Source organism: Pseudopodoces humilis, chromosome 23, assembly GCF_049639895.1.
Source record: "Pseudopodoces humilis isolate 2021_Gansu_Grassland_sample_001 chromosome 23, ASM4963989v1, whole genome shotgun sequence".
In the NCBI taxonomy this organism is placed as follows: Eukaryota; Metazoa; Chordata; class Aves; order Passeriformes; family Paridae; genus Pseudopodoces; species Pseudopodoces humilis.
In genome coordinates this window covers 84,611-99,107 of record NC_142222.1, presented here as the reverse complement: position 1 = coordinate 99,107, position 14,497 = coordinate 84,611, and the positions used below count along the sequence as shown (strand labels likewise).

At 38.4% G+C, this 14,497-nt stretch overlaps 1 protein-coding gene across 3 annotated transcripts in view; it reads left to right on the top strand.

Annotated features, from left to right (window-relative positions):
* The window catches only part of PITPNM3 (PITPNM family member 3), a 53,112-nt gene extending 39,621 nt beyond the window's left edge, over positions 1 to 13,491 (top strand). For all 3 annotated transcript variants that reach the window (XM_088066156.1, XM_088066157.1, XM_088066155.1), the window contains 7 exons: positions 1,190 to 1,306; positions 1,966 to 2,082; positions 3,278 to 3,426; positions 4,921 to 5,070; positions 6,552 to 6,735; positions 7,154 to 7,282; positions 7,663 to 13,491. In XM_088066156.1, the coding sequence (XP_087922282.1) occupies positions 1,190 to 1,306; positions 1,966 to 2,082; positions 3,278 to 3,426; positions 4,921 to 5,070; positions 6,552 to 6,735; positions 7,154 to 7,282; positions 7,663 to 7,971 (1,155 nt within the window). In that variant the 3' untranslated portion in view covers positions 7,972 to 13,491. The remainder of the gene's footprint in view (positions 1 to 1,189; positions 1,307 to 1,965; positions 2,083 to 3,277; positions 3,427 to 4,920; positions 5,071 to 6,551; positions 6,736 to 7,153; positions 7,283 to 7,662) is intronic.
* The last annotated feature ends 1,006 nt before the right edge of the window (positions 13,492 to 14,497 follow it).

Here is a 14,497-nt window from a genome sequence, read left to right as displayed (position 1 = left end):
TAGCTTTGTATGTGCATTACAGCTTTTAGAATTGAATAGGCCTTTCAAGCATTTAGAACATGTCTGTAAAGCAGTATGTGAGCTTACAGCACTACATAAAGGACTGGTTAGTTCCAGTACAGTCTGGACCTTCTGCCCTTGTTGCAGGTTAAGATTAGGACTAATGGCTCCTGAATGCCCTGTGGGTGCATATATTGCCTTGCCTGCACATTACCTCTAATGAATAGAATTTATGCAAATTTGTTAAAAACCATGATTACTTCTCAACATTACTGTGATTTGTTGCAAACCATCTGCTTTGCTGACTCTGCAGCATGATTTTACTAAAGGAATTTCTTATAAGACATCTTTTAAAATGGTTCTAGACCACTCTTCTAGCAAGGGCACTGAGAGTGTAAAACTTCAGCACAGAAAACCATCTGTTGAACTTGAAAAATTTGCTAACCTATTTCTCATTCAAAATAGCTATTTGTGATTGCAGGTACAACCCACAGATTTCAGTGAGACAGGGCTTCTGGTTTCAATTGAAATGTGGCATAACGCACACACAGGTTCTGAATTCTGTGGGTTGTGTCCTGAAATCTGAGTTGGACATGCAAGTTTCTCGGTAAGTGTATGATATTTAAGTTGTAAGAATGTGTGTGACATAATAGGGATCTGCATTTTCACAAGCTGGACTTCATTGGGTCCTTGTGGGTCCCTGCCTATCACCTACTGCAGTAGTAATACCCAAATGGGGTAAGAAACTTTCTCTCTGAGTAGATGTGTAGAAAATCAATACAGCTGAAGTCAGGAGTCTGACATCTGCCACATAAAGGACATTAAAAAATGCTTCTGTGGTTTTAAGCTACTTTACTGACTTTGCAGACCATAATCAAGACAATGTGACTGTCACTTGATGCCATCCTAATGTTTTCACCATTTTCTCTGGAGGAATGTGCAGGCTCTGTTGCAAGTGAAAAAGCTGTTCAATATGTATTTGAGATTAAGTGCTGGCCAACAAAGTGAAAGCAGTTTCTTTATCTTTGCAGTTAATGTGAACATATGGCTTTACTTTTCTCTGCTTCCATTGTTCTTTTGGCTCTGCAGTGTCACTCAACTAGGGCAGCAGTGTAATTTCTCTTTCTTTGCCAAGTACTAAGACTCCACAGGCCACACACTATTTATTAAAATATTAATATAATTTCAGGTGATGAGGTATGAAAATGTAAATTTCAAGGAAAATGACAACCTGGATCCAGAAACACTAAGTCCATCCAATCCACGAGAAAAATGGCTACGCAAAAGGACACATGTCAAATTGAGGGTAAGTTTAACTCTGAATATATGTGGCAGATATGGAACATGGGTTTGACAGAAATTTAAATGGGGTTTGATCTCCTTGAGTAAGAGTTTACATAACTGAATATCACTAAAGAGCTGAAAACTGCTAACTTAATCCAGAGGCAGGCAGATTAACAGTTAGGGAATATGAGCAATTTTGTCTTGGTTTATCACTTCATGTTGGGAGAAAGTATATTTCTTTCTTTAAATAACAGACAGGCCCTAAGTTTCCATTATGCTAGGAGGTTTCTTTTATAGCATAAAAGACAAATCCATAAGCCAAGCAAAAATATTTCCTCCTGTCTTCAGGTGCTAAGTCAGTTAGTAATGTTAGTTAAAGTGCATGTGCCCCGCACATAATGATGTGGCTCCATGACATCACTTGAAGTGAAAAAGAATTGGCTTTCCCTTAAATGTTCTCTCATACTTGGTCATCTTTAGCACTCTTTCTAGAAGGTCTATTCAGGAACCTACCATTAGTGGAAATCAGGCTCCAGCTGATATGGGAATGCAGTGCACTTGATTTACATCAGACATACTGTCCAGGACTGTGTTTCCGTGTTCCTGCTGATAACAAAACAGACACAGCAGCCTTGTGACAAAAACAAACAGTACTCTTCCCATCTTCCGCTCTTATTTCAGAATGTGACTGCTAATCACCGAGCTAATGATGTCATTGCAGCAGAAGATGGTCCTCAGGTACTAGTTGGGCGCTTTATGTATGGACCTCTGGACATGGTGGCTTTAACAGGTGAAAAGGTAAAGTCCAAGTAATCAATTTTCTTAGTTCTACTAGAAACAGTTGTTGAATGTAGCACACATGTATAGTGTCAGAGAAAGCCTTACAGTGAGGGGAAATATGTGAGGGGAGCCCCCTACTACTTCAGCAGAAGTATGCTGTAAAGTGGGCTTTCCTGATAGCTGACCTTTTTCTGAGCTCTCGTCTCTCTTACCTGATTATGGCTGTCTCCTTTGGTTAGTGGTGAGTATGCTGTACAGTGGTTTCTGAACCTGACATCCATCTGTATCACCTACTGGAGACAATTAACTTTCTGAGGAAGAAGGAGAAATAATTTTATAGTAGTTGATAAAGCACTAAAAGCAAATAATGTATCATCCTACCCAGGTAAAATAATGAGATAAAAGAATAGGCATTTTAGAGGCTAGGTGGCTGCTGTATCTTACACTTGGGCATGTAAAGATTAGTTTTAGAAAATAGTAGTAATGTGACACAATTGAAACTGTCATTCCTAAAGCTGCCTGCAGAAGCCAGGCTTACAGCTAATAAAGCCAAGCATCAAGTGAACACATTTTTTCATATTCACTGAGGTTATAAGAGTTTCTGTGGAAATTAAGAGAGCAATGCTGCTGAGCTGAGGGCAAAACTGAAGTGTGGAGGCTTTACTTGGCCTGTTTCAGGTCCAGCAAAATATTTACTGTCCTTTATGTTGATTTTGATTAAATATTTCAGTTGAAGAAAACCACATGGATGAAATCTTTTGATAAGTTGAAGTGTTTTGGTTGTAGGCGAGGTTATGATTTGATAAAGATTTCATCTAAATAACCAGATGAAATTTTGTAGGTTTAGTGTGTATAAAGGTGATATAGTCATGCAAGAGAAAATTGTCTTTTTCCTAGTTTAGGGTTCCTCCCAAATTTCTTACCTCTATACCTATGTTTGACGCATGCAGTACTAAAATCAGTGTTTTAAATTATGAAGACAATAAATTATGAAGGCAATAAACTCTTGTAATGTACATTAGGAAGCATTTGCTTATTGAGAGGACTCTCTTTGAAGTTCTTACTGAGTCATGAAGTTCCTTCAAACTTCCTTGTAAGCTTTTACTACCAGCCATGGTTGGGGACAATAATATTATCGAGGCTTGGCAGGCCTTGTAAATGGGGGATGTTTTGTTGACTATCTCACTAGACTATTGTTTTGCTGGTTTTGCAGGTGGATATCTTCATAATGACTGAGCCATCTTCGGGTAGGTGGGTGTATTTTGACACAGAGATCTCCAACAGCAGTGGACGAATATCCTACAATATACCTGAACAGAAGAGACTGAGAGTTGGTGTGTATCCCATCAAAATGGTGGTCAGGTAATAACTCCAAGCTGGAACTAAAGCTGTGATGGGTTGTTGTGATCAGGACAGAACTTCAAAACCAAGTAAAAACTTCATTTGAGTCCCTACTTGGGAGATTAAATCAATGAGGTGAATTTAGCTGAAATGGAATGTGTTGTTATCCACCAGTTAATAAATTCCAAAGTCAGCTTACAATCCTGTGTAGTACTGCTTGAGGAAGAGAAAATGTTTTATCTCAGTTTAATAAAAAAAGGCAATCAATTCAAGAGTTTCTGATACACAAATAAAATTATATTAAAAAGTGAAGCTTTAGAGTGCAGGAGTAAGTTTCAAAGAGGAACAAAATAAATTGTCCTGTCTTTGTTCATTAGGCTGTGAGCACATATTATGAGTATCTTCATCACCGTACATAAATGTGATCTTCATATTACAGGTTTTAGGGAACATGTGGTTGGATAGGAAGAGCTTTGGATTTCCTTGTCATTTGTTCATTTTTTAACATCCAATTCTCTTGGGGAAAATACATCATAAGGAAACGTTTTTCATGTCTGTCCACGAGAAGAGTGATGTATGACTGCATTGTTTTTTAGCTGGTTGTTTTTGGTTGGTCGGTTGGTTGTTTTTATTTGTTTGTTGCTTTTGTTGTTGTTTTTTTACTTTTTTCAGCTGGCATTCCCAGCAATTCCCTGTAATTTACAAGGATAGAGGGTCATTAATTTTACCAACTGTTAAGCTTATGGATAAGGTTTGAGTAGTAATTTGAGTACTTCAAGCTGGTTTGCGGGGGGTTTTTTCTAATTATTTCAGTTATTTGTACGTATGTGATTTCTTATTAAGATAAACTTCCAAATTTCTTTTTGGAAAACTATTTCCTAAAAGTGTTGATGCTTTGAGAAGGCTGATCTAGAACAGAGGCTAGACAGAGTAAGAATAAAGTAGGCATTTATTGAAAGGCCTTAAAGGATACACATTGGGTAGTACAAGAGCCTGGTCAGGGTTATATGCAAGATAGACCCAAAATGGTCACAAAATGGAAGGCTGGACATGAGGTTTCACACTTTTATAAGTTTTGGTCCATCTGCATATTGGGGTTAATTGTCCAATTGCAGCTTGAGGTTATGAAGTCCTGTCATTCTTATTTCCTCTCTTCAGTCCACTGTTGTTTATGCTTTTGGGCCTGAAACTTTTAACAATTGTCCTTGGTATCCAGCTAGAAAAGGAATTGTTTTGTCTACCTACTCTGTGAAGAGAGCTCACTAACACTTAATATGAAGCTTAAAACTACTCACCTGGGCAGCGCAAAATCTGAAAAATATGAAAGCTAAAACTTAAGGCATCAGTGTAAGTTTCAATTGTCCTATGTGAGACTGAAATCAGAAGCCACATTTGACATTGAGTTTTAAAGCTGTAGGTCCAGACAGATTTAATTTCATATCTTAATTAGAACATGCAGAAAAATACATTCTGACATTTTGCTTTTTAAATTAATTTATTGCTTTGACTCTCCAGAGGGGACCAGACCAGTGCTGCAAGTTACCTGACTGTCCTGCCCCGAGGAATGGAGTGTGTTGTATTCAGCATTGATGGTTCCTTTGCAGCAAGTGTTTCAATTATGGGAAGTGACCCCAAAGTCCGAGCGGGGGCTGTTGATGTTGTCAGGTAAATGAGATTTGAGCACTTCAAATCTCTGACTTTCTGCTTGAACACAGTAGGAAGGAAAAAGGTTGTTACACTAAACAGACAGCAATTTTCTAAGGGCTCAGATTCTCTGCAGTGTCCTGGGGTGACTTTATGATACTGGTATCCCCAATCGTCTGGTTTATGTTATATATTAAGTTCTGCACCTTTAAGACTGGCTTTGAGAGCAAGAGAGGGGGAAGAAGAAGCGCGCAGTTTGTGTTAAGGAAAAACATCACTCCCACACATCCCGCTCCTGGACTGTGGTGTCTGCAGCACGGACAGACAGCGGGACAGAGCTTCTCTCTGGCTTTTAGTTAGTTCTAGCTAGCTGAGGCAGAGGAGTTCCCTGGACCTTTGTTTGTTTTTTTTTCCCCAATTTTCTTGGATCTGTGCAAGCCTGCTCTGGACTGAACACCCAGCCAAACCCCGAGAGCTCACGCCTGTGGCCCACCGGGGCCTGGGCCTCGGCACTTTCCAGCGCCGGAGGGACTGATAAGAACCTGAGCGAGCCGAGCTACACCATATGAAAGGGACTTTTTTTCTTCCTAAATTTACCATCCCATCGAACAGCAAGAGGTTTTATTATTTAATATTACTCAATTTCTGTTAAATAAACAGCTTTTTCCACTTCTCTCCAAGGAATTTTTTTTTTTTTCTTTTCCCGGACCAGTTGGTGGGGAGGGGCATTTCCCTGGGGAAATCCCCATTTGGAGTTTTCCTTCCTAATTTGCCCTAAACTAAGACATGCAGATAAATTTCTGTATTTTCTTGCACAGCACATCTGCCTGAATTTCAGGGTAATATTAGAATGCTGTGGATGACATTGAAATTTGTAGTTTAAGTTGCCTAAAGATAAAAAGTTGTTTCTTGGGAATGTGATCTTGAAGTGTTTGCAGTGAATTAATAATGATTCCATGTGTATTTTGTGTTTCACTAATTTCAAAAAAGGACATATTTGTACTTCAAAAATACCAAGTACCAGGAGTGAAATAATGTCTTTTGGAGGAAAAATTAAAAAGCGTTTTAATCAATTCTTGCAGGTCTGTTAGTGTTACACTGGATGGGAAAAGGCAGTTCTTATTTTGGAACTTGCATGGGAATGTAGAAATGTCACTTTCAAGGGTTTCCATTCCTTACAGCTGAAATGGCAGGAAATCTCATTAAAAATTTCAAGAGTAGAAGTACCTACGTGTTGCAAGGTTTATTCTAAGTATATACTTTTAAATGGCTCTCATATTTTAGATAATATTTTGTGTAAGAACGTCTCTTGCTTTCCTCCATCTCCTGCAAGGTGTAGACATTATTACTTAGTTCCTTGATTTGGAGCAGAGACTTAGGTATGCTCCTTTCCACTTGTTGAAGGATAGCATCTGACTTCTAACTGGTCTGAGAAAAGGTGCTGACCTTACCTGTGAGTGTTGTTTGTCTTTCTGAACTTATTTAACTGCTTCTTCTGACAGACATTGGCAGGACCTGGGATATCTGATTATCTATATCACTGGCCGTCCAGATATGCAAAAACAGCGTGTGGTTTCGTGGTTGTCCCAACACAATTTCCCACAAGGGATGATCTTCTTCTCAGATGGACTTGTTCATGACCCACTGCGACAAAAGACCATTTTTCTCCGGAATCTCGTGCAAGAGGTACTAGAAACCTATTTATAGCCTTAAAACCTCTTTTCAGAGAATGTCATTCAGTAGAGATCTCCCTTCTTTCAGAACAGTAAGTCTTACTGAACATCACAAAGTCTTTTTGTCATTCCTCATTTCTTTTCTCACTTTTTAAAGAGCAAGGAAAGCTTATAAAACGTCCAAAGGGAACTCCAGTTGTGACAAATATGTAAATGATCTGCTTGTTCTTTCCTGTGCACATAGCTGTAGTTCTCACATGTAGGCAGCTTTCTGTGTCTTTCTTTAAAGCTAAAGATTTAGCTTTCTGTGGTTTACAGATTGAAATTGTTAACAATGAACTCATACACTGCTTTATTGCAAATCAAGTGTTAGCCTTGTAGTAGCATGGTCTTCAATAGTGCATTCACTTTGGAAATAATGTTTGTTTCAGTGCCACATCAAAATCTGTGCTGCATATGGTTCCATGAAGGATATTTCTGTGTACAGTGTCTTGGCTCTGTCGCCATCCCAGATCTACATAGTTGGACGATCCACAAAGAAATACCAGGCACAGTGCCAAGTAAGTAACTCAATCCATTCAGTCAGAAAGTCCTAGGGAAGACAAGGAAATGTATGCAAGTGAATGCATGTACAAACTCACACATACAAAGCAGCAACAGTATTTCAAAGAAAGGCAGTTTGGGTTACAAATGAGGCATTTTCTGGGTGAATAGTAAAGAGAATCAAGTGGTTGCATGTTGTATATACAAGTGCATGCATTGCATATTTTTGAACGACAAAATAAGAGTGGGTCACTTGAAAGAAACGTGAGGCGAGAAGAGTAGTAGTACTCAGTAGATGCTTAACTGGGATGACAGTGATCAAAGCTTAACTCTTCATAGCGCTCATAGGTCAAGGCAGCAGTAATTTGTCATTCCCTTTATTTTCTTCCTGTTTCAGTTCCTCAGTGAAGGTTATGCAGCCCACTTGGCCTCGCTGGAATTCAATCTCCATTCACGACCCAAAAAGAACAACTCTCGGATGATCTTGAGAAAAGGCAGCTTTGGCCTCCACTCGCAACCTGAATTTTTGCGCAAGAGAAACCACCTCCGCAGGACTATGTCTGTGCAGCAACCTGACCCGCCTTCTGCAAACCCCAAGCCAGAGCGTGCTCAGAGCCAGCCTGAATCAGATAAAGATCATGACAGGCATTTGCCTTCCATTGCTTGGGTTCGAGGTGGAATTCACAAATTTGAATCTATTCCCTAGGAGGATTGGGAATATAGATCTTGGGTGCACCCCATTAATCTTGTAGGCATGCCTCAAAGATAGTATTTAGGCAGCTCCAAACTTAGAGAAATAGACAGGAATTTGTACTTTGGAGTCTTCCCTGTTCTGAAATCTGCCTTCTTACACCAAGTGGGGCACTTCCAGTATCTTCCTCTTATCATGTTTATTGGGGAAGTTTAAAAAAATCTAGAACTATCACAAGTTTATCATCATAGCAACAGGTTATTTTTTTTTTTTAACAGATATAATATGTGCAATAAGAGTAAAAGATACTGATTTTACTCAGAAGGATTGTGGTATCAGCTAATTAGCTGCACCCAAAACAGTATAAAGGGTAGGCCCCGAGGGTTACAGAGAATGTTTACACTTTAAACATTAAGTAGTCATGACTGTTTCCATTTCACTTTTCAATAAAAGCGATAAAGGGAAGCAGCAGTGGGAGCTGGAGTGGGGTGGTTAGGACTTGTACAACAAGATGCTTTCTGGGTGCCTTAAACCCAAGGTTTCCTTTCAGCCTACAGTGTTGGTAAACAGACTCCAACCTGGGCACTCATATTTGTGTGAGGTGCTGGACAAATAAACGAGAGAACTTCACTTGTGAACCAAACATAAAAACTTCATGTTAAAAATAAATGTGTCTGCCACAGTTTGAACACAGTTCGTGTTGTAAACAAAGTAGTGTGCAACTGTACAAAGATCACATTGTTTGTGGAACTTGGTAACTGTGCAGAAATGTGTGGACTACTCCAAAGATGATGGCTCTGATGATCTCAGTCCGAGAGTCAGATCCTGAGGGCAAGTTAAAAGGAACTGTTTTACTAAGGGATCTGCAAACTTCAGAGCAATTACTTTTTTAATTATTCTAACTAGAATCTTTACACTGGAGGGGAAAAAAAAGTAAGTAAATTGATAAATTGTTTACCTTCTCATGCTTCACAGCAACCAGCTGTATTAAGACAATCTGTAGCATTCAGAATTATAGAATTTGAAGTTCAAAGAGTGGACATGTGAAAAAGCAGGTGCCAAACAGACATTTTTCTACTGATTTAAATATTTCTCTGATCTCTCAATGGACTTACTAGAAGTAAAATGTGTGACATTTTCCCTAAGTAGTAATGTTTCCAAGGCATTATAGTTACTTTAACATTGTAGCAGTTTGCAGATTCTTCATGCAGATACTTCCATGGGAATTCATTAAGAGAACTTCAATGACAGAATTGATGCATGTTTTAAAACCTGCAATGAAGTTACAAGTGCACATTAGAAAAACCTTTTTTTTAGCATTAAAAGCATAGTATTGATACTGAGAAAACTTGAAGTCACAAGGTTTGTTGTTTGTTTTTTATTTCAGGGAATTGGGGTGGAGAGGTTGTTGTGCTTCTTCATCACCCTTTCAGGTTTTGATAGACCAGAAAGTCTCTCACCAAGTTGGTTAATGATTTTGAAAGTTAACATATAAAACAAGAAATGCAATGGAAAACTATTAAGACAGCACAGAAGTAAAGTAAGTCTATACTCCCTGTTAATCCTGAAGTTCCAAAAGTGGGCTTTTGGAAGTGCGTAGGAGTGTGGCTTTAGCCTTAAGAGGTAAAAAAATAGCTTATAAGTGGAGATCTTTGATTTACATTTTCAGGCATTACTTGACAAGGTTGTCAGTTACCTATTTCAAACTTCCTGAAATACCTCTGGCACATCAGTAGTTGGTTTTGGGGTTTTTTTTTCCTCTAATGCTTCCTTTAAGGGAAGGGGTAACCTCTACTGAAGATTAAGGACGGATAGTAAAAGGTTTGATAGAAAACACTCTTTGGGAGCAGATAAGTACATTACAAGGGGCTAGGGTTTTGTGCTTTGTTGCTACAAAAGCTAAATGAAAGATAGTTTGCAGGCTGCATTGAAGCAGTCTTTACAAATGCTTTCCCAGTACTATCATGGTTCTTGAACCCATGAAATTGGAGGAATTATTCCATGTTCTCTCTCAACCCACTACATGTATTAATTCTAATATGCAAATGGAAGGCTTGTGAGAGAGGAACTTACTAGGAAAATTTTAAGTTTGCTGAGGGGTCTAAAGTATTGACTGATCAAAAAGTTCTTTTTAAGCATTGGGTGTTGTGTAGAATGTCTCCTGACAGTAATTGCTATTCCTGTTCAAAGCTACTGTTGCTTTAGCCATCTACCTCTATCGCCCAAGAGACTTGAAAACCTATTTTTTTTGTTATAAATTGCTGTAGTAGAAAGATCTATTTCCTTTCAAAAGAGGGATCTGCATGTAATTCTGTGACTGTGTTGAAGGAAATAGTGTCTGAGTACAAAGTTAGAAAAATCTAGATTATAAAGGGCTGTCTTTTACTCTTGGAGACATAATGTCATTTTACAGGGTTCCATGTCATGAAGACTCTGATTTTGTGTATTTCTGTTAATAGCCAGGTCACCTTTACAGTAGTCACTGTGCTGGCTTCCCTTAAGAATATTAGGAGATGGTAGCAGTAAAACAATGTATGTGTGTGTGTGTGTGTGCATGTGTGCACATGCACGTGTATGTGTATGATTTAGTGTGGTAACAAGTCCAAAGTTTCTACAAATGGTATTAAATTAAAGCTGAAAATATTGTCCCTTAACTTTGCTTTACAATATATGAGAGCTTATATAGCATTTGCATAATTCCAGCACTGCTGACTGCTCATGGCTAGAATGGCTGTGCATTTTGGCAAAATAGTGATACAGGCATTTTAGCTACACACTTTGTCTACATGAAACTGCATCCAGTCATTCAGAGGCATTCAACTTGCAGTTGGATTTCAGTTCTACTTGTGTTTTCATGGAAGATCAGTTCCCTAGGCAGGCCATTCACTGAGGGTAAGTTTGATCCTAGAGTCATCTTGATTGCAAGTTCTCATTGCTGCAGTTTCTATGCAGTCAGCACTTACTTAAACTATACAAACTAAGAAGGTGTTTTAACATGCACAGAAGGGAAAGGGACAGAGAAGTCAGGTGAGTGTGCCCACAGAATATACATTAGACTCGTCAGTTGTTTCAGCACCATCAGTTTAGTGCCTCCAGTGTGTAACAGAAAAGCACATTCTTTTAACGTGCTGAATGGAGGAAGCATAAATAAAATTGTAAAACACAAAATTGTTAGTCCAGGGGGTGCTAAGGCTACAGTTCAAGTAAGCTACAACTGGAAGCATTTACTTCTTTGTCCAGTTGATATGGATTCATTTTAAATTACTGTAAAAAAATGGCTGTGATTAATAACAGTGGTAGAGTTATTTGAGATATTGTGAAAACACACTTTCACAACTGTGGTGTTTTGGTTTTGTCTCTGTGTATGTGTGTATAGCTACTGGAAGACACTTAAGTTTTGGTTCTGCTTTCACAGCAAATTTGTAACCAATATACATTAAAAATAAGAACAAAACCAACTCAAGCACAGCAACGGCTGTCTGTTTAATTTTGTTGTCTAGCTAGGTAGGTTTGGAACAAGATATCATTGTATAGGTTGCAAAATTCAATAGTGATGTTAATCCAAATCTGCTTATTTTGAATAACTATAACATTTTTGTTTGCATACAGTAATGCTCTTGGAATAGATTTTTGTGTGACCAAAGTATTTCTGTTTAGTTTTGTGGCATGGTTTGTATCTATTCAGCATAAAATTCTGTTAGGTGTAAAAACAACAAAGTACTGGTAATTCTTATTCATTGGGGTTCCATGAGAACTGTCATATTTATTTGTTTACATTAGTCTTAGTTTATACAGATTACTTTCCTTTTTCCTCTAGTACCTAGGGAAGTCACTTCCAAACAGCCAAAACTTTCACTGGTTATGTAGAAGTGGAACTACCAGTGAACTAGAGAAAAAAAATCACACACCCTGATCTATGAAGGCAAATGACATTTCTTTCAGAAGCTCCACTATTCTGCAAAGTAGCCTTTGTTTGCCATTACTAGTGAGCAAGTTGTCCTGTGTATACATTGCAGTCTTTCTTTAGCCAGGACACTACTCATATATGCATTTAACAAATCCTTAATATTTAGATCTATAGTATCATAATGTCTTTCATGGAATAAATTTAGAAAGGTAAAAATATTTTTTTCCCTTCTTTCTATGTCATTTTCTGTTTTAAATTTGCTAAAAGGTTTTGGGTTTTTTTAATAAACATTTAAAATAATACCTAAAACCAGTAGGTATTTTTACACTTTAAAATTTGTAGGCCAAACAGTTGTTACTGAACAAGTAGGGTTTTCCCCAGGTTTTTTTCCCCTCTTGCCATCTAGGCTGCAGAAAAGTGAGTATATTGTCATAGGACTCGATGATTGAAGCATGGACACCTATTTGGTAAACTCATTGGCTTGATAATAGAAAGATGAGGATTATGCACCACAATTTCATAATTTTTCTGGTTAGAGATTGACATGTGGTATCTGAATTCAGGATCTCTGCACTGACTTGTTCATGTCAGGCATGCAGGGGAGAAAGCGGCACTTTCATCCTAGTCTGGAGCTAGTAGAGCATAGAATTCCTATAAGCACAAAACTTTCCAGCCTACCTTTTCAGCTTCTCTAAGAGCAATGATTCCTCATGGTCTGTTCAGATCTTAAGCAGAAATTGTGGGTTTGTCAAGGTAATTAAGAATTCCATGATGTTTAGTCACTCAAGGTGACTGACTGTATGTTCCTACAGATGAGCCTAACTTCAGAACCCCCCTAAAAAATGGAAGTAGAAACACATTCTTCTGGATGAAAAGATCTGTCTTTCAGAAATATAGCCTGGAACAGTTAGAATCCATGGGCTCTGGAATTGAAGTAATGTGTTGGCTCTTTCACTCATTTTAGGTCAAGCTCAACAGACAGGGATTATTACTGTTTACTTGTAATTACTTGTAATTGACTTGTATTAATCTCAGTAACCTGTCCTTGAAGCTGAATGGAATTTTGGGGGGTTGGGGAAGATAAATTTGACAGATGATTTGTCTTTTGTACGGATGTATAGAACCTAGAAGGGGGGGAAAAGAGAGAGGCAGGTTTACTGTGATGTGCTGGGAGATGGTATACCAGAGATTGCAACACTGAAGCATGATTTACAGATAGCGAGTTTGAAAGGTAGGGTTATTCCTGGATGCCTGGTGTTCAGCCCAGAATGGCAGTTCTCTCACAGAACCCCAAGTCTTATGCATAACTTGTTTTTCTATTTGTGGGGGAGAATAGGGGCAGTCCCTTTACAACTGATTTCACACAAGGAAACTTGAAATTGTAGGTGTTCTTTCAGTCTATAGTTTTATTAAGTGCTTACTTTTAAATATTGTCAGTGAGAAGGTTCTATCTGGTGACAAATGTTTATATTTCTTATGGCTGCATTGTAAAGATTCAAAAATGTACAATAATGAATTTCTTACTATGAAATAAGGAGTAAGATTTCTACAACTGCTATAGATTTTGATGTGAGCTGGTTTTTAAAATCTTAGCCACTTAAATAAAATCTTCCTTGCCTTTAAACAAACACTGTCACTGATTTTTGTTACCAGTAATTTGATAAATATTGGATCATGATTGTACGTGTCCAAGTAACTGGTGGAAACATTATAAGTAAAGGCTGTTTGATCTGTCTGAAGTAATACTTAGATTGGAAGTCAACTTCTGAAAGATTCTAACCCTCCTTCCTTTTCAAAAGTCACAGAAAAAGTAATTTCACTTATGAGACAACAACGTTGTGGAAGCTTTATAGAAGTAGTTTCAGGACATGCAAAGAATAACTTGGAGATACTATACTTCATATAGAAAAGTTGTTAAAAAATCCTAAAAAACAGCCCACAAAACACACACAAACACTACATCAAGAAATAACATAAGCTAAGTTCTTCTGAAACTCTAGAAGTCTTCAGGCTGGAAGAGTTGCTTTCATGTATCACATCTTGCAGGAGCTGATCTGGCTCTCTCACTTCAGCCTGCTCCAGGAGTGGGTCACAGCCCAGGAGCAGGATGACCCAAAGTATGACTAAAGCACTCGCTCTATGGCTTTTTGGCTGTCAGTCTGTGCTCTGAGGAGACAAGGACGAGAGGGAGGTCTTTTGCATGGGATAACAGAGGATTTATTGCTCTGGGGAATCTTGGGGGCAAAAGACAGAAAATGTGAGCGTGCAACAGCTGAAATAGGGAGGCGGTTCAAAGGGAGGGTACAAAGCATCAGCTAATCAGAGATATCCTGGGGAGGGTAAAGGGCAGGGTTCACAAAATCATCATCCAATGAGGGAGGTAGGGGGGGAAAGTTGGGTCACATGGACTAATCAAGCGTTGAAGTTTAGGGGATTTCTGAAGTGGAATTCCAAGCATGTGGTGGGCTTAAGACAGATTGACAGGAGACTCAGGGTAGATTGACAACATGGGGTGGGAGGGTCTCATTTGGACCAAACCATCAACTTAGGTAATAATAGAACATACCATTAACAAGAAACACACTGCAACATTCATGTTTCCAGGCCTCAGTAACTGTTTCAATGTTTTAAAAT